The following is an 18,677-nucleotide window of genomic DNA, read 5'->3' on the forward strand; positions in this document are numbered from 1 at the left end:
TAACCTATCAGGCTGAGAAGAAAGCCCTAATTAGGGGAAGCTCACCTGTGTGGGAGCAGGTGGGACTTCTAGAAAGCCAGGGAGCTGCTAGCAGAGAGGGGCTGCAGGGAAGCAGTCAGCAGTCACTCCCTGGGGGAAGGGAGTTAGGGCTGGCAGACCTGGTGCGGGGAGCCAGAAGGACCAGGAAAGTCTCAGGGAAAAGGCGGCAAGGTTCGGGATCGTGCAGACCTTGGCTGCTGATCAGAGGGTCCCTGAGCTGGAATCCGGAGCAGAGGGCAGGCCCGGGTTCCGCTGGGGAAGTGGCACCATGGGTCAGTGAATGGGAAGCCTGCCTAAGCCTGCTGGAGAGAGCGGCTGCAGGATGTGCAATAAGCAGCAGAAGGAGGCCTTGGACCTGCAAAGAGCTAATCCCCAGAGCGGCCAGGAGGAGGCGCCACCTGCAGTGAGTGGAGGTCCTGCAGGAAGGGGATCCCTCAGCATGACAGAGGGGTGAGAGAGACCCCTCAGCTCGGGGACAGGGAAGCATGGCAGATCCCTGACACGGAGAGAGGGGTAGGGGGTCTGATGACTCATTGGTGGTAAAGGGGGAGATAAAGAGAATAGGCAAGGAAACCAGTCCCCAAATTCTCTTGTCCCAAATCACCCTCGACGTAGCCCATTACCCCATTCTCCCCACGAGGAATCCAGCCCCTCTCCTTGTACTGCCAGCACCACCCTGCTACTCAAAAGCTCCGCACACACAGACCTCTGCCAACTCCTCCCAGTTTCAACCTGCAGCTCCCGGCTGTCCCAGCTACAGGCTTCCCCACAGCACCTCCGAGTGCTACTGAGCCCCTGGTCCGGATGCCGAGGTGCCATGCTACTCCTGGCAGGGGCCTCCCGTGAGGAGAAGCTGCCAAATGTACCAAGCCAGGTGAACAAATTCTCTGACTCAGCTGAGACTCGCTAACTCATTGCATGGGAGAGCCTGTTCCGCACTGCTGGAAAGCCCTGCGCGCTAACCCTGTGCCTAGCCGCTGGGCTTGGGAAAGCGAGCGCCATGAACACCGACCTGGGCAGCAGTAAAGCCAGGACGAGCTGCTGCCAAGTGACCCCACTCATCGTGCTCAGGCCAGGCCAGCAGTTTTCGGGTACTCACCCTAGGCGGCCATCCATCGCTGCAGCTCCACCAGGGATGATTTTTGTGATAAAAATCCCTGGATCATCAGGAACATGGGGATTATCAATTCCCCCTGCAATGCTGAAGCCAAGGCCAGAGTTACCCTGGGGAAAAGCAAAACACAGGGAGCCTTTCTGAGGAGGGAACTTGCTCCCTAGGTGCTTGTACACCCCCCAGGCCAGCGGCTGAATTAAGGCACCGCCCTCCCCTCTCTGATGGTGCCATGCCAGTGAAACCCTCTCAGACCAGCAACTCTCAGGATGGCACAGTAGCGCCTGCAGAATCTGGGTTCATCCGGGTCTCCCTGGCTCTCCGGCAGGCTGAGAGGAGTCGCACAGTGGTTTACAGAGGCTCATGCACGCGGCCTGAGGGGCTCTGATACTCCAGCAAGGCGTGCTGAGAAGGTGGAGCAGCAAGAGCCAAAGCTCTCCCTCCCAGGAGCCACGTCTCTGCTGACAGCCTGAGCCGGGGTAAAGCTACCACCAGTGCCAGCATCCCAATGTCTGCCAGGGGAGAGAACCACGGCTTGTGCTGGTACCAACGTGTCTGATCCGATGACACGGGGAATCTCCTGGGCCTCCCAGGAGAAAACACCTGCACAGGGGCTCAGCACAGAGCCAGTGCTAGGCAAAGACCTCACAGAGACCTCCCCTGGCATCCCCACCTCCCTCTGTCAGTCTCTAGATCCCAGAGGAAAGTGTGCGCGCTCCCTGAAGAGCTCCAGAAATGTGGTGTTTGGACTCTGATTTTCTCAGATGCGCCAGTTTACACTGGGGTAACTACTGACTTTGGCAGAGTTATTCCTGAGGCACACGGGTGTGAACAGGTGGAGAACAGGCCCCCGGTCTCTGTGTCAGAGTAGGAATGACAGAGAACTCTGGAATGGCCAGGTGTACACACAGCTCTAGTATGGGCCTGGGGCAAGAGCAGGGACGGTGCAGAATCCTCCTTTCTGACACCGAAACCAAGCGACCTGGGCATTGTCCTTTCTTGGTGAGAAACCATGCGGGCGGTGCTGAACGCTGCACCCCTCCCTGCCATATCCTAGTGCCAAAGGCATCTGCTGCCCACACCCCATCCCTCTGTGTCGCAAGCCCGTGTGCACGGCTCTCGTTTAGTGACAGGCCTTCGGATTACGTTTCCATTCTCCTACACGGGGTTGAAGTGGAAAAGACCACCTGGTTTTGTTGTTCTGCCTTGGGAAAGCACATTTTCTCCTTGTCTCCTCATACAGAAAGGCTGACACCTTGTTGTCTCGCCCCCTCATGACTTTCTCATAAGGGAGACCTCGAGCTCTGGGTCACCTCTGTGGCCCAGGACCCTAGAGAACTGTGTCTGATCAATGCGGTGATTGTGTGCTCAGCCCCTCGGATGGATCCCATCGATGTCAGACGAGCACTGGCGTTGTCTGCTAGAGGTCTCCCCTTAAACAGCTGGGCTTGGAGAATCACTTGTGAAGAGAGCTGGTGAGATGGACAGGAACACTCAGAGGATTAGATATACCCTTGTCTGGGGGATGCCAATAAGCCAAGAAACGTAAGTGGAACAGAGCCCAGGGTTTTGAATACAACCCCGGAGCTGAGAGTTTGCAAACAGCCTGGAGATTCCATGTGAGCTGTACCAGCTGCTCTTTAGTTTTCGTGATGTAGTCCTCTGAGATTCGTCTTCTTCTTCCCACTCTAAACAATGAGGTTCATCCCATGTATCAGCTCTTCAGACAGGCAGTGAACACTTCTCTGACATTACAACAAACCCATCATATGGCTTATTTAGTCTGCAGAAGAGAAGAATGAGGGGGGATTTGATAGCTGCTTTCAGCTACCTGAAGGGGGGTTCCAAAGCGGATGGAGCTCGGCTATTCTCAGTGGTGGCAGATGACAGATCAAGGAGCAATGGTCTCAAGTTGCAGTGGGGGAGGTCTAGGTTGGATATTAGGAAACACTATTTCACTAGGAGGGTGGTGAAGCACTGGAATGGGTTACCTAGGGAGGTGGTGGAATCTCCTTCCATAGAGGTTTTTAAGGCCCGGCTTGACAAAGCCCTGGCTGGGATGATTTAGTTGGGGTTGGTCCTGCTTTGAGCAGAGGGTTGGACTAGATGAGCTCCTGAGGTCCCTTCCAATCCTGATATTCTATGATTCTTCTATGATTCTACATGCTCAAAGCACTATATAGGCATTGTGTCACAACAGCCCTGAGGTAAGTATCCGTACCATGACTACCCCATTTCCCAGATGAAGAAACTGAGGCATCGAGAAACAAAGTGAATTGGCCAAGCTCACACAGTGAATCTGTTTGAAAACTACACAAGATGCTGGAGAAAAACCAAAAGCAATGACTGCTTCCGTGCAGCATGAATAGAAGGAATCCAACATGAGTTGGCTGGATTGAGGTATGAAATCTATGAACGATAGATGATCTAGCAATCTCGTGGATTATAAAATTGAGATTTTTCATAAAATGTGGCTTTTCTTAGCCCCATCTGACTGAGGGAGATCAATCCAAAACGGAACAAATTCCTCTTGTTCATTTGGGTATCATCCTACACTGAGAATAGAAGCTGCAAAATCTGTTACCCTGGAAAAGGGTTAATCTCTTCCATACATTGTAGATTTTCTAGACCAATTTAAAAGGCACTCTTTTCCCCCTTGGCTTGCAGAGAGATGGTGGGGGGAGAGCAGCTGAATTCTGTACGATAGCATTTGCATATGATTTCCAATTATTTGTAGGATGTCAAGGTAGTGCAGGAGGTGTTGAAATGTTCCTCCCCGCTGCGCTCTGAAAGGCTCCTGGTTGCTGTTCTGTGGGCTGGAAACTGGCTCTGACAAGCAGGCACATGACAGGTAACCTTTGGTTCCAGTACAAGAAAAGCTGCTTCTCCTGCTCTGGGGTTACCCTCCCTCCTTTCGGCTGACTTCCAGAAGCTTTATGGTCAGTCTTGGGAGAGCTTTACTAGCCCCTGGAGCCTCCTTCATTGCTGTCTTGAGTCCATTCCCCAGGGAAGTTGTGCTAGTAAAGGAGAAGGTTGCTCTAAGATATAGGGTCATTGTCCCAGGACTTGAACCATTAATTGTCTAACTATGATGGGGCAACCCATACGGTGAGCTGAGAACTTAGCTCAAATAAAATATCTTGGAGCCATTTCACTTCCCTTTGGCAGCCTAGACAACGGCAAGCGCAGAGAACTCTCCAGCCTGCCCCAGGGCTGCGCCAGGTGAGAGCACGAGGCACTGTGGCTCTCCAAAAGGCTGCAGGCTCGTTGTTTAGAGAGAGATTTTTAATCTTACTAAACAAACTCCTTGAGAGCTCCTGTCCTTCCTGCTAGGGAAGAACTTCGGTGGCTATTGCTGGAGTAGCGGCGCCCACCACGGGCTCACGCCGCCTTGTGTCAGGGACTTCATGAGAACAGGACTGAGCAATACTCAGTAAATCCTGGGCAGCCCCAGGGCAGGATCTGCCCTTTGCTCTCTAGAACCTCTAGAGCAACTCACCTCCTGCTGTGTTCTGACCTGGCTGCAGCTTTTGAAGCAGCCAGACTAGTCCTAGAATAGCTTAGAATGACAGCGCTCAGCAGGTGAGGTCAGGAAGAGGTGGAGCCCTGGGGCTAGGTCCGAATCTGGCAGAACAGGCCAGGCTTCTCGCTAGCGACGGGTGGCAAGGGGTGCTCGTCACAGCCTGGGTTATCTGGGTTTCCAATTGCAGTGCAGGTCCAGGTGGCCACCAGAGCTGTGGACTGTCTCCAGGGTGGGAGGGCGGATGGCTCACTGGAGGATAACTCTGTAGAGGCAGAGAGTTCCATGTACCTCACTCTCCCGACCAGCAGCACCCCTGTGCCTCCAGGACTAAGCTTCGGCCAGTGCTGATCTCACCAGGCCCCGGGAGCGCTGGGAGATGGGGTTATTTGTCTGATGCGAAGGGGATGTAAAGCTGCTGTCGCCTCTGTGCGGCTGGCACCTCAGTCCACACTGTTCATAATCTCCCCAAGTGGCTTCTCACAGCTGTTGGAGAGATAGAAGGGTCCTTGTGGGGCTCCATGGGTGGGGGCTCAGGAGATGTAGGAGCAGGTGCCCTTCATGGTCCCTGTGCAGATGGAGAGGAAGAAGCGACCTGATCTCAGTGCAATCCTGCTAGCCCCTGCCATGTTTCCAGGGACGACGGTGTTGAATGCTATGGAGAGGGTCACAAGGCATGGGGGTCTGCCCCCTCCTTTGAGCTCGGGCTAGAGTGGGCAGTAGTCAGCCCAGGAAAAGGGGGGTTTCTTGTGCGCCATACAGCTACATCCAGACTGACAATCTGACAAAAATGGCATTCAGGGTGATAACACCTGCTGATCTGTGCGAGGGCTCGCGTGCCCCACGGGCTGCTAAACTGCGCTGGGCTCTTAGGGGCCTGCTAGTCTGTCGCTCCCGCCAGTGAGAAAGGCGCTTCCTAGATTGGAGAGTTCCCAGGCAGAGATTTCTGCAATGGCTGAGAAGGGGAAATCACCTCAGACCTGTCCTACTTACTGTACTGCGGCTCCACTTTGGAGCCTAATTCAGTGTAATTGGCAGTGCCACTACCTGCACCCACGCAGCTCACTCCCGAGCCATAAAGTGCTGCGGAAGGGCGGGTGGATGGAGGCTCCGTCCCTGGATAACCTCCCAAGATACAAAGTGGAGGAGAAGAGGGAGATTCTGCAGGCCAAGAAAAGCAGTCTTCCTCTGCTGTGGACTCACGGGGGTGTAGCTCTGTAACGCAGGAAACTGGTCGCTGCCGTGGGCAACCCTCAAATAGCCTCTGGCCTTGCTGGGTCTACAAGCTAACGAGACCAATACAAGTTCTCCAAGGACTCAAAATGGGATTTGCCTTGGCACTTGTGCAAATTAGTGTCACTCTGCTCATGTTAGTGTGCCCCTGTGCGCATCCCTCATGAGAAGTGGTGGAGCCGGGAAGTCAAGGTCTCTACAAAAGAATAACCAGAAAGTATCCCTTTACCCTGGAGTGAGCTGGATACCCACCTGCAAGAAAATCTCACTATCCTCTCACTATTGAGGTGTGAGTCCCAGCCAAGCCTGGACACACAGTTCACTGTGGCTGCCTGGGCCCGTGGGCTGAAACCCACCTGGCTGCTGTTGCCCAGGAGGTGCCGTGCAAATGAAACAATGGCCATAAAGCTGTTGCTATCCTGGCCAGCCTGAGCCTGGCCTGGCATTCACCAGCTTTATCCCAGAGCCAGGAGTGGCTTCCCAGTTTGTGTGGTGACGTCCTGATGCTATGTCTTATGCATTCCTGACCCTACATGGTATCGGAATGCCAGTATATCTCCTCAGGCCATGACATGCTATAAAAACTGAGCAAAACCCAGCTTTACCTGAACGCAGGAACCCCTGGGCAAACGGTGGTGGGAAGAACAGGGGTTCGCTGGTATCTTGGAGTATCAGGACATTTTGTCATTGGTCTGTGGTGCAGAGACCTGCACAGCTGGCACCCTGGCCACCTCAGCGCCAAAAGCACCCATCAAAATAAGCCACTTGCTTTCTCACGTGCAACATATCGTTCTGCCGGGGGGAGGCAGGGGTTCCGCCCTTATCCTTATGCTCCTGGCAGGGCCGGCTCCAGGCACCAGCGCACCAAGCAGGTGCTTGGGGCAGCCAAAGGAGAGGGGCGGCTCGTCCGGCTCTTCGGCGGCGGGTCCCTCAGTCCCTCTCGGAGGGAAGGACCTGCCGCCGAATTGCTGACAAAGAATAAAGCGGCGGCAGCGAAGTGCCGCCGATCGCGGCTTCCCCCACCGCTTGGGGCGGCAAAAATGCTGGAGCCAGCCCTGGCTCCTGGAGCCTGGGGTGAGCCCCTCATGGTGTGGGAAGGGGGCGGTTTAATACAACCATGCTATAGAGCTCACCATTCTGGCCTTGGTGTGCAGATCCCGTGGCCTTCAGCAGAGCTGCCTGTATGTCTGAGGGCAGATTCTGGCCCTTTGTTTGACGCTCTAGGGAGCTGAGAAAACCGGTTCCCCTTGAGCCTGCCCAGCCCTCTTCCTGCCGTGCCCAAGGACAGCCTCTCTTCTCTCTTCACTGTCACTGCTCCTCTGGAATCACAGGGAAAGTCCCCTCCCTGGCTCGCCGCAGCACGGGCTCCAGGACGGAGTGCTTGCCCTCCCACGCAGGACCTGTAGCAATGCCTGACTCACCCGTGCAGAGGATGTAAGGAATTAATGTGTGGCAGAGAGACATGTTCTGCTGAAAGTCCCAGCTCATCCTCGTACAAGGTCCTGTGTGAGAGCTAATTTTAGCTCGTCTGTACAGTATCTGCCATCAGCCCTGCGTCGTCAGTGGCTCACAGAGAGACAAGGAGAAGGCCCAGGCAGAAATTCCCCCCATTCTAACCCAGTTTACTAGAAAACCTGTCTCTGCTGGTTAATATCACCGTGATTAATACCTTGAAGTGATACGCAGCGAGCTGACAGGGCAGAAAAGGGTACAGCTGACTTCATGTGCCTGTTTGCTGATGTCTGACCCTAGCTACTCTCCATCTTGTGTGGGGGGGAGATTCCACCTACTTGTGCGTGAGCAGACGTGTGAGAGACCCCATGCATCCTGTGTGCTGCATGTGTCAGGCGGCCAGCGGGGTGAGCGGGTGGGAGATTGCTGGGGGGACGGCAGTGCACGGGAAAATCCTGCTTTTCAAGCTGTGAGTGGTCAGCCTGTGCTGGAGCTCTGCTCTCCTGCAACAGCAAACCCACATGGTGACCCACAGCGCTCAGAGTGACACCGCGTTGGAAAGCACCAACATCGCACTTACCCTTTCCAGGACAATCTCCTCATACTTAAACATGCCATCACTGCCGTTTACCTGGGGAAAGAGAGACAGTGTGTTACACCCCCAGCCAGCTCACAGAGATTCTTCTCTTGCTTTAGACAGGTGCCGGCTTTCCCTTCCACATCTTAACAGGGCCGGATCTCCAGTTAGGCACAGCAGGCCCGTGCCTAGGGGCGCCGGCATTCTAGGGACGCCTTACCTCTCTAAAACTGTGTGTAGGGGGGGCGCTGAAGATGCTGTGCCTAGGGGCGCATAAGGTGTAAATCCAGCCCTGCAACTTACTATTGAGAATCAGGCCCCATATCTGTGGCTCTGAAGCTGAAAATCACAAACATAATCCCCTCCCTAAAATTAAGCCAAACGCTTTTCTTTGGGCCTGATCCAAAGCCCAGAGTTCCTTTGTCCTCTTGGTTCTCTCTTCTGTGACTTTAATGGCAGCACATTTCAAACAACAAAAAAGCATTTTTTTTTGTTCTGCAGCATATAACTAACCCCTGGAACTCACTGCTGCAGGATATTATTGAGGCAAATAAAGTGGATTAATCAATTTTAAAAAGATTTATACATAACACTTAGCTTGTACCTTATACCTTCCAAATGCTTTACTAACATAAACTAGTTAATATGGTGGAGTAAATAATTCAGAGAGTAATTTATTCCACTAATTTAGCTGGTCAAAAGAGATGTTAGAAAGCATAGGGAGTGGGATGGAGACTGGAGAAAGTATTATAATGCCATTACATAAAACTGAATGGTACTCCCTCACCTGAACAGCGTGTGCAGTGCTGGTCACCCCACTCAGAAGGATACAGCAGAATTAGAGGGGCGGGGGGGGGGGAGGGAGAGTTCAGAGAAGGATAGATTGGAAAGACTGCAGTTGTTTAGCTAGCCAGGAGACTAATAAGAGGTGACATGATAGAAGCATATAAAATAATAAATGGTCTAGAGAAGGAAGATTGGGAGCTTTTTGTTCTCCCTGTCTCCTAACAAAAGAACAAGGGGACATTCAATAAAACCAAAAGGGGGTAAATTCAAAACTGATACAAAGAAATACCTTTTCACACAATGTGTAATTAGACAGTGGAACTCATGGCCACAGGATGTTATTGAGACCAATAACCTCGTAAGGTTCATAAAGCAACTGGACATTTATATGGATCACAAGAATATCCAGAGTTGTCATTAATTAGAACAAAAAGTGTGGAAGGGATATTAGACTTCAAGCTTCAGGGTTAAGCCAGTATCTTACTATTAGAGACCAGAATGAGACCTGTGAGGGGACGAGTTTACACCACATCTGTTACTGTGGGGTTCCTATGCTTTTCCTCTTAAGCATCTGGTGCTGGTTGTTGTCAGAGATAAAACACTGGACTAGATGGACCTCGGGTCCGATTCAAACTGGCAATTCCTATGTTCCTAGACTCTTTTGTTGTTGTTGTTGTTGTTCAGAAATGGCCTGCGAGCAGTTCACATGCTTTTTGTTTTTTATTAGTTATTAATCGACAGCCCATAGATTGTGTGCAAGCAGCTTGCTGCAAATACTTCAGATCCAAAATCTGAGAGGTGCTGGTTATGTTTGATTGGATTCACAGGTCACATTGTATTGATTCCATTCCCTGATTGGATGAACATGAATAGTTGGGTTCAAGGTTAAAAATTCACACCCTGTGGCTATTCTCTCAGACGCCCCGTTTCTGTGACGTTCTTGCCAATAAACTTGCTCAACACAAGGTCCATGGAAAGCAAACACAAAAGGGATATGAATGCAGCCAAAACAAAATTACTGAAAGATGCAACCAAGTAGCCACAGGATTGTTCAGCAGGAGCTTCCCAGCTCTGCGATTTGACTGGAGTAAGAACAGCATGTGTTTCTAGAGCGACACACTCACCAGCATCCCGATGCACCTTATTAGCTCAGTTTTAAGGTAATAAAATTACTAAAATCTGAAACCCTGAATCATGAGCGTTAAGAGGCCGTGGTAAATGTTATTTACACAGGGAAGAAAACTTCACGTCATTCCTATTTCTTTCTGGGTTCATTTTCTTATCTGTCTTGTTTCAGATCCTCGTCACCACGTTCTGCCTAGTGTCTGGGCCGTGGCAAGTTGAGAAGCATGAGCCCATGTGATGGTGGACAGGAGGAGAATGGCTGTGATGGCAGAAGGGGAAGGAGAAGGGTCTGGCTGCTGTCACCACTCAGTACTGCTCTAGCAGATAATGATTGTAATTGCCTGGTACCAGCCGTGCTGGAGCAGAAAGGAAGCAGGGGGTAATTTACTCTCACAGAGCTGCAGATTCACAGAAGCAAAACCTCATTTCCATTCGCTTGGCATCCTTTAAATCTCCTCCGTGGGGATGCTGCAGTGCTCATGGCTCATTCCCTGTGGCTGGCTCCTCCTGCTTGTGGTGCGACAAGGGAGTGAGGGTAAAACCTCCCTTCCACACCTCTAGTTCCTTTTAACGTAAGGGCTTTTCAGACATGTCCTGGGCAGTGCCTGGGAGGCTCCATCACTATCCCCCGACCTGCCATGTCTCACTCATTGGAAATAGGAATGGGTGCACCTCTTTTCTCCGGGGAGGGGGAACGGGACCCATGAGGTTTTGATTTGTTGCTGCTGGTTCTCGCAGTCCCATTGAGGGCTGGGAGTGTTCACATGCTTCAGGAAGACACTACAAGGCTCTCACCGTGTGGAGCAGAGACACCAGCTCGCTCCGGAGAGTCAGCAGTGGCAGGATGAAGTTAATGAAGTCAGGTTAGGTTACTTAGCACCAGCTGGAAAACTCTGCATGTTCCCACTACTGGGTGCAGCTGGGCTGCGGGGAACCTCTAGCACCAGCAGTGCCTGCAGCAGCACCATTGTGTCTTTGAACTGTCCAGGAACAAGGCAATGAAGGGGGCACCAGGCTCCAATCACCTCTGCTCCTTTCACCGCATTCCTGGAGCCCAGCAGATGGTAACAGGACTCTGAGGAGTGGGGAGGCTGAGCAGGGAGCATGGATCTGTAGAGGCTTCTTTAGAAGAAACTCAAATTACTGGTGAGTATCCTCCATTTTTTCTTCCAGTGGCCTCCGTACACAGCCACTTGTGGGAGCTTAGCAGGCAATGCATCCTCCCAGGATGGTGGGAGAAGGAGGACTAGTTGACGAGAGAGTGTAGTACCACTCTGCCATATTGGGCATGCGATCTAGATGCCACGTCTACTGAGTGGTGTCTTGTGACTGTGTGGATTGAGCTCCAAGGAGCACTCTACAGATCTCAACTACTGGGATACAGGTCAAAAAAGCCAGAGTTTGCCTTATCTCTGGCTGAAAGGGTTTGAGTCCCTCAGGTATAAGGGACTCTGGTGATAGTTCAAAGCCTGATCCACTTGGACAGGCACTGAGATGTAATGCCCTGGTCCTTGTGACTGTCCCCATAAAACAGAGAGAATCTTGGTGACTTTCTATGTTATTTTGACCCATTTAAATAAAAGACTAATGCCCTCTTAGCACCCACCAGCCTCCACTCCCTAGGGTGAGAGTAAAGTCTGGAAAAGATTACTGACAGAGTCACGGTTTGATTTAGGTGAAAGTCAGTTCCCACCCTGGGCACAAACTCTGGATAAAGAACGAAGGACCACTCTGTCCTGTGAAAGGGAGGTCAGCCCAAGGGCTTGCAGCTTATTAAGTCCCGTAGCTGCAGCAGTAGCTATAATAAAAGCTCCCTTGACAGAAAGATGGAAAAGCGAATATTTTCCCCTGGGTTCAAAGGGAGGCTGTGTGAGCGGAGTGAGGACAAGACTGAGGTCCCAGGTGGGAGGAGGGTCTCTTACCAAAACAGAATTTTGTCAGACCCTTCCGAAACCATTTTACCTCAATAGTAATACAACACCACACAGCTCTTCTACAGCCTCTTCCCCGCAGATCTCAAAGCGCTTCCCAGAGCAGGTCAGCATCACTGTCCCCACCTTACGCACGAGAAGACAAGCACAGAGAGGGGAAGTGACTTGCCCAGGGTCACCCCGCAGGCCAGTGGAGAGCCCAGCTCTCCCAAGGCCCAGGCCAGTCCTCCGTCTCCTAGGCCACACTAGCACAGGGTGGCTGAATACCATTTTATGCTCTACTCGTACGTGAGAATCAGAGAAACCCAGGAGTGCTCTAAAGGAGGAGAGGGACAGACTCAGCGGTAAGAGGAGAAGGAAATAGTCCAGTATGGACTGAATAGAAGCCACAGATTAAACCATATTATTGATAGCTGTCCAAAGGGAGAATTTATTTAATTTGCAGGGATAGTAGGAACGAGCCGATTGCTTTTTGAACTGGATTAGAGCTGCCAAGTGCAGGGGCAGTGTAAGTGGATATGGCCATGCTGTAACACCCCCTGCTGGCCAAATATTGCACTGCAGGCGCTCCCCAAAATGTGTCGTCTCAGCTGTCCACACACTAGGCATTTCTGGAGAGGTCTTCACCCTCCAGCCAAGGCACAACACAAGAAATCTCCAAAAAAGAAAGGTTCTTTCAGCCCACTTTCTGGGCACTATTCCCAGCCCTTCCTGTGCTACCTTTGACAGTCTCTGTCTTTCCCCGCTCTGGGCTAGAGCTCTAGCCCCAAGCGGTTTCCCCGGTGTACCCTTTCTGCTCAGACCCTGGCTCAGGGCCTTCCAGAGGAACACGTGAGCAAGCCAGCCTTTCCAACAGCCACGTTGCCCTCACCTGGCCCAGCTGTCCATCAGGTTATCACCTGCCTCTCCTCAGGCCCACCCCCTCAGGCTGGGAAACAGCTAATTCATTATGGCACAGATGTGGCTGGCCCCATCTCCCCTTAAAGGGGCAGTCATCCTGTGACAGGCAGTCAGAGTCCCACCGAATCCTTCAATGACCATTTATGTTGGTCCGGCTGATTCCTGCTCAGCTGGGCTTTTGTCTGTTTTGGATATTGTCATGTCCTGCCAGACAGGGAGCCACAGGATAATTATGATGCACTATGGACCATTCCCAGAGAGCCACTGCTTCCCTGCAGAGTTGGCTGGAGAGGATCCTTCCCTGCCTGTTGACATCAAACACTGCTGTAGTGTTGTCGATGACCACTCGAGCCACACACCCTCAGAGATGGAGAAGGAAGGATTTGCTCTCAACTCCACTGCACTGATAGGAAAGCTTTCTTCCCCGAGGTTCTAGTGACCATGAATCTTGGAGCCTTGACCATGAGTACTCGAACCACGAAGGGAGTTATCAGAAACTACTTCAAAATCCATTACAAGTTGGAAGTCAAATCCTACTTGGAAAACAAAGGAATGTAAACTGGCAAGTCAAGTGTCAAAGTGTAATCAGGCAGCCCAAAAAAGAATGTGAAGAGCAACTAGCAAAAGACACGACAACTAACAGCAAAGAAATGTTTAAGTACAGAAGCAAGAAGCCTGCCAAACAATCAGTGGGTCACTGGACAATCGAGGTGCTAAAGGAGCACTCAAGGAAGACAAGGCCATTGTGGAGAAGCTAAATTAATTCTTTACATCGGTCTTCAAGGCTGAGGATGTCTACATGACACTGATTGAGGGCCAGATTCGTCCTGGGGTCAGCAATATTGTTTGTCCTGTACCATGATCAGTGGAACTGGAGTCAGAGGGCCATGTTCCCTGGAGGGCAGTTATGGAGGGGCCATCAGGAAAGCGTGTGTGTGAGGAGCTAGGCTGCAAGCAAGGCAGCCGCACCCACAGAGCAGTGCACAAGGTTTAATAAAGTCCCACTATTCAGCTTAACGTGCATCCAGCTTCCCTCTTCGCTAATGCAACCCCCGGGGCGGAGGGCAGTGGGGATGCCCTTCTCTGGTCAGGGGCTGCTGGTTCCACCCCCGGAGCAGCGATTACAACACACAAGCCCCTCACCTGCCCCCAAATGCCCGCTACAGGGGGACCGCTGCATTCCCCAGAGGGGCCTCATCAGGTATGTCTACACTGCAGCTGAGAGTGTGTCTGACACTGGCGGTGGCTCAGGCTAGCCACCCAAGCTTGGACCCAGAGGTCAGGCGGGCTTGGACTTGGGCGCCACCACGTCCACACGGGTGCTTTTAGCCTGTTAGCTCAAGTAGAGCTAGTACAAGGCTGTCTACCCGAGCTGGAAAGCTCTCTCCGAGCTCAGCGTATACATTCCTCTAGGTCCCATAGCATGGGGATTCCCCCTGTTAACCTCGCTCCCTAACTCAATCCCTCTCTAATCAGCTTTGCTGCTCCTCTCTGAGGGCTTGTCTTCATATACAGAGCTATGGCGGCAGTGGAGCACTTCCGGGAAGACGGGAGAGCGTCTCCTGTCGGTGTAGTTAATCCTCCGCCCCGAGAGGCGGGAGCTCAGGAGGGAAGAAGCTCTCCCCGCAACATAGCGCTGTCTGTGTAGAGGGTCTGTGTAGGGGGTAACTATGTCGCGCATTGGGGTGGATTTTTCACACCACTGAGCGACGTTGTTGTACTGATATAAGTCTGTATCGTAGACCTGGCCTGAGCTCACTTCAGTTTGTCAGTATCTGTCAGACACCACTCTCCAGGTGCAATCACACCACACAGGCATGCAGGGAGCGACTACTTCTTCTCCTTGTCCCAGGATGTGATGCAGCTGCATATTCAGACCAAACGTTTGCTGGCCTCCTGAATTGCCAGCTCATGTGTTTATTTTCACTCCTCAGTCTCTTTCAGCTTTACAGGTTCCCAGGAGACAGGCCTCCTGGGTTATTGTTCTGCCCCTGACGTGCTGTGCAATGCAGGCATACCACACTGGGCTTCAGCATCCCCCTATGTAAGATGGGGATTCGCCAGCCCTGACAAGTCTTAAATCAAGGTCGGACCTTCTTCTAAAAGCTCTGCTCTAGGAATTTGTTTGGGGCAGTTCTGTGGCTTGTGCTATAGAGGAGGTCAGACTGGGTGATCACGGTGTCCCTTCTGGCCTTGGAATCTATGGAAATGCAGATAGTGATATTTACTGATGAAACAAGCATGTTGGAAGGCTTAGTTAATTGTTCCCAGGGATCTATCCTGATCAGCAGTCAAGGTGGAGGGGAAAAAAGTTGTGGTACTTTCCCAAGGTCCTCCCACAAATTAAGCCCTGCCTCTTTGAGAAACTCACGCGAGATTGTGTAATTTTTCAGAATATGCACATCCCTCTCTTGCAAGTTTTGATCAGCAGTCACATAATTAACAATGGGGACATTTAAATGATAGTCACAGGGCCAGAGTGAGCTAAACGGGACAGCACCTTCCTTCCAGAGCCATTGCAGGCTGTCTGCACACTCTGGCAGGCATCGCCTGGTCAGTTTACACTTGGATCACAATTTGCAAGGTTTTCTCAGCAACTCCCAGAGCTGGAGGCTCAGTTTTGTAAAACGGATGTTCAGATTGAGGAGCAGATGCAGACTCTTAAAAAAAGACAAGTACCAGCTCCCCAAGCTACAATGAGCCAGCCCATTTCAACCCCAAATCCTGATCGGCAGCACTTGGCTGCTCTTCCCGTCCTCGGCCTCTTCTGAGCAAGGGAGTGAAACTGTAAGTTCTTATCCCAAATTGTGTAGTCATTTTTTGATGTGGGCCATTATCTAGATTGAAAAGATCAGCCTTGTTTCAGAGTAGTCAGGTAACGATGCTTTCTACTAGGGGCTTGGCTAAAACGCTGCAGTGACACAGCTGTCCTGTTGCAGCTGAGCGGCTGTAGCGCTTCAGTGAAGATCCCCCCTATGCGGACAGCAGGGGTTCTCCTGTTGGCGTAGGTAATGCACCTCCTCAAGAGATGGTAGCTGGGTCGATGGGAGAATTCTCCTGTCAATCTCGCACTGTCTACACCAGGGGTTAGGTTGGTTTAACTGCACGGCCCTGGGGGTGGATTTTTCACACCCCTGAGTGATGTAGTTATACTGACCTAATTTCATAGCAGACCAGGTCTGAGTCTGGAAGTCTGAATCCAATGAAGCATGTGGCCAGAATGAATTTTTCTGTTTTGAGGCCAAAACCAGGATATTTAGAATTGCCACTAATCAGACACCTGTCTGTCTCTGTAACTTGAGATGTGGTGAATGTTGGCACATGAAAACACTCATTGAGGAAATTAACATGCTATAAACACAAGTCATTTTAGTATCACATAGGGCAACTTTGCAGTGTTTTTACACAAAGCACAGGGAGTGGCTTTCTGTCAATGGTGGCATGTACAGAGTCTAACCAGTGATCAAAACCAGCCTGCCTCTAACCCTGTTTCTAAACAGAATGTGAGCTGCTGTCTGCCCCAGATTCCCTGTAACACACTGAGGGTGCTTAAACCAATCCCCGGGGCAGCCATGAACAGCCATGCCACGCCCTCGAGATCTGCCCTGCCTTACAATGCTGCTGGGACAGGATACAATTTTCCAGGTGTAGGGTTTTTGCTTTGGTTTGGTTTGAAGTGGGAGGGGAGAACTAAGGACCAGCACACAAGCCTGCCTGGATGCTGAAGGATGCCTTATCCCCCATCCGTCTATTGTGGAAGAGGTAGGTTTGTGACCTGGGCCATCCAGAATTTGCCGTCTGAAACAGAGGGGTACAAAGATTGAAGAATTCAGAAAAGGGCCTTTACGTACCCCAAGTGATCCTTCCCTGAACTGAGACCAGCAGAGGGGATCCCTGGGACAAGAGTATTTATAGTAACCCCCAGAGCAGAGGAGGGGGCATATCGGGGGTTAGCAAGGGGACCCGTACGGTGTGAGCCTGCAGATGGCAGGGGGTCCCACAGACAACAGACTGTATTGTCTCTTGCCTGTTCTTTGACACTATACTTCCTGCTGTGTTACCAAAACCTAGTGACTCATTTTCAGTCATGTCCACTTTTATCCTGCATGTTTTCCACACCAGGGTTGACACTGTACACAGCGCAGATAAATAATACATGCTCGCCTTCCTTCACTGCTCCAGCAAGGGCCTGCCGCACTCATTCAGCGCCGAGTGCCACCAGGCAGTCATCATGGCCCCGTGTGTTTGCTCTTCCCGAGCTGGGACAACAGGAGAGTGTTTGAATCGTAGCCCTACTCCTCTGAGACAAGTCACAGAGGCTGAGCTGCTGGATGTACTCCAGGGGTACGTCTACACAGCAAAGAAAACCCGCGGCTGGCCTGCACCAGCTGACGTGGGCTCGCAGGGCTCGGGCTGTTTCATTGCTGTGTAGACTTCCGGGCTTGGGCTCAAGTCTGAGCTCTGGGAGCCTCCCACCTCGCAGGGTCCTAGAGCCTGAGCCTGGACGTCGACACAGCAATGAAACAGCCCCGCAGGCCGAGCCAGCTGGCATGGGCCAGCCCCGGGGTTTTCTTTGCTGTGTAGACAGACCCTTGGCTGCCTATTACGAGTCTGTGATGGTGTCATGAAGGTGAGCATGGAACGGCCGTATGAGTGTGGTAACTAGGGCTGGACACCATGACTGCAGCAAGGTTTGCCGGTGGACGCTCAGTAGGCAAAACGTGAGGGTTTTACCCATTGGCAGCAATGTGTCTGGCTATCCAGCCTCACAACACAAGTTCAAAGAGGCCGTGGCAAAATCAGCAGTGCCCATGCGGCATACAGTGCTCTGCTGCGTCCGCTCCTGGCTGACCATCCTCAGAGTTAGGAGTTCCCCAACGCTTGCTCAGTGTGGACCACATCTTAACAAAGAGATTGTCTTGTAGCCACCGCTGCTCCAGTCAGTCACACTCCGGTACCATCTTTGTGGCTACTGCAGGGCAATTGGAATAGTACCAGTATTTCAGGTACTGTATTTATAGCTGTCTTCTCGTGTAAACAAGGAGCAGCAGCTAGCAGCAAGTGACCCACCAGCTCTCTGCAGGGTACCAGGCAAGTGCTCCATGGGCCATAGTCTGGGTCTGGCAACCACCAGAAGAAGATGGCAATGCTCTGGAGTTGCTTTTCATGCTAACTTCTTGGAATGGCCATCAAAGATTTTGTATCATCTGAGAGCAAAGGGAGGTTTCCTCAGTCCCCGGGGCACCTCTGACACACTCAGCACCATCTACAGGGCAGATATGCTTTTTATAACCCACACTCTGTGCTGGGTAAAAAACCCCTATATGTGAAAATCTATTATGCTAATGCACAAAAAACCCCAACCCCCAGGCAGGGGAGTGCTGACCCTATACAGGGTGCAGGTACTGTGTCTTAGCACAGAGTCCCCTACGCACACTGAACCCACTGGCTACTGTCCGTGTTGAACAATACTTCTCTTTGGAGACGTTCTTCCAGAGGGGACTTGGGTTACACTGGAAGGACATTGCTGTCTGGGTGGCGTTTGGCGCCAGTGGCTCTCTCTGAAGGATTACGGACAGGCTGCAGAGGCCTGTGAGAGGACGTCTGGAAGCCATTGATGGAGAATGTGCAGAAAGTGGATTCGGATTCACAGGTAGGTATTTACTTGTGCACAGAACTGGCCCACGAGGGGGATTACCCTCCAAGGGATTCTTTCATTACGGTGCTCAGCTTGTAGGGTGATAAGCATGGGATAAAAACCCACACAGAGCAGAATTTAACGCACTCGGGAATTGGATCTGGAGCGCTGGGCTCTGTTAGATTCAATGCTGTGGTGGATGCTGGGTTCTCTACAAAACCCAGAGATCCCTGCCCCAAATGCTGCCAGTTGAAGGTGATAAGACAAAATGCACCAGGTCTCTAAACCCAAGGCCTCCCCTGGATTTACAGCCAGTAAGATCCACACAATAGCAACCCAGACACAGCCACGTGTGGCCCTTGATT

At 51.7% G+C, this 18,677-nt stretch overlaps 1 protein-coding gene across 4 annotated transcripts in view; it reads right to left on the reverse strand.

The window, feature by feature from the left end:
* The window catches only part of DLG3 (discs large MAGUK scaffold protein 3), a 163,035-nt gene that overhangs the window by 68,280 nt on the left and 76,078 nt on the right, over nucleotides 1-18,677 (reverse strand). For all 4 annotated transcript variants that reach the window (XM_024217568.2, XM_024217566.2, XM_024217572.2 and 1 more), the window contains 2 exons: nucleotides 7,936-7,986; nucleotides 1,139-1,263 (listed from right to left, as the gene is read on the reverse strand). In XM_024217568.2, coding sequence (XP_024073336.2) covers nucleotides 1,139-1,263; nucleotides 7,936-7,986 — 176 coding nt within the window. The remainder of the gene's footprint in view (nucleotides 1-1,138; nucleotides 1,264-7,935; nucleotides 7,987-18,677) is intronic.

This window comes from Terrapene carolina, unplaced genomic scaffold, assembly GCF_002925995.2.
Source record: "Terrapene carolina triunguis isolate 2854851 unplaced genomic scaffold, T_m_triunguis-2.0 Scaffold131, whole genome shotgun sequence".
Classification (NCBI taxonomy): domain Eukaryota; kingdom Metazoa; phylum Chordata; order Testudines; family Emydidae; genus Terrapene; species Terrapene triunguis.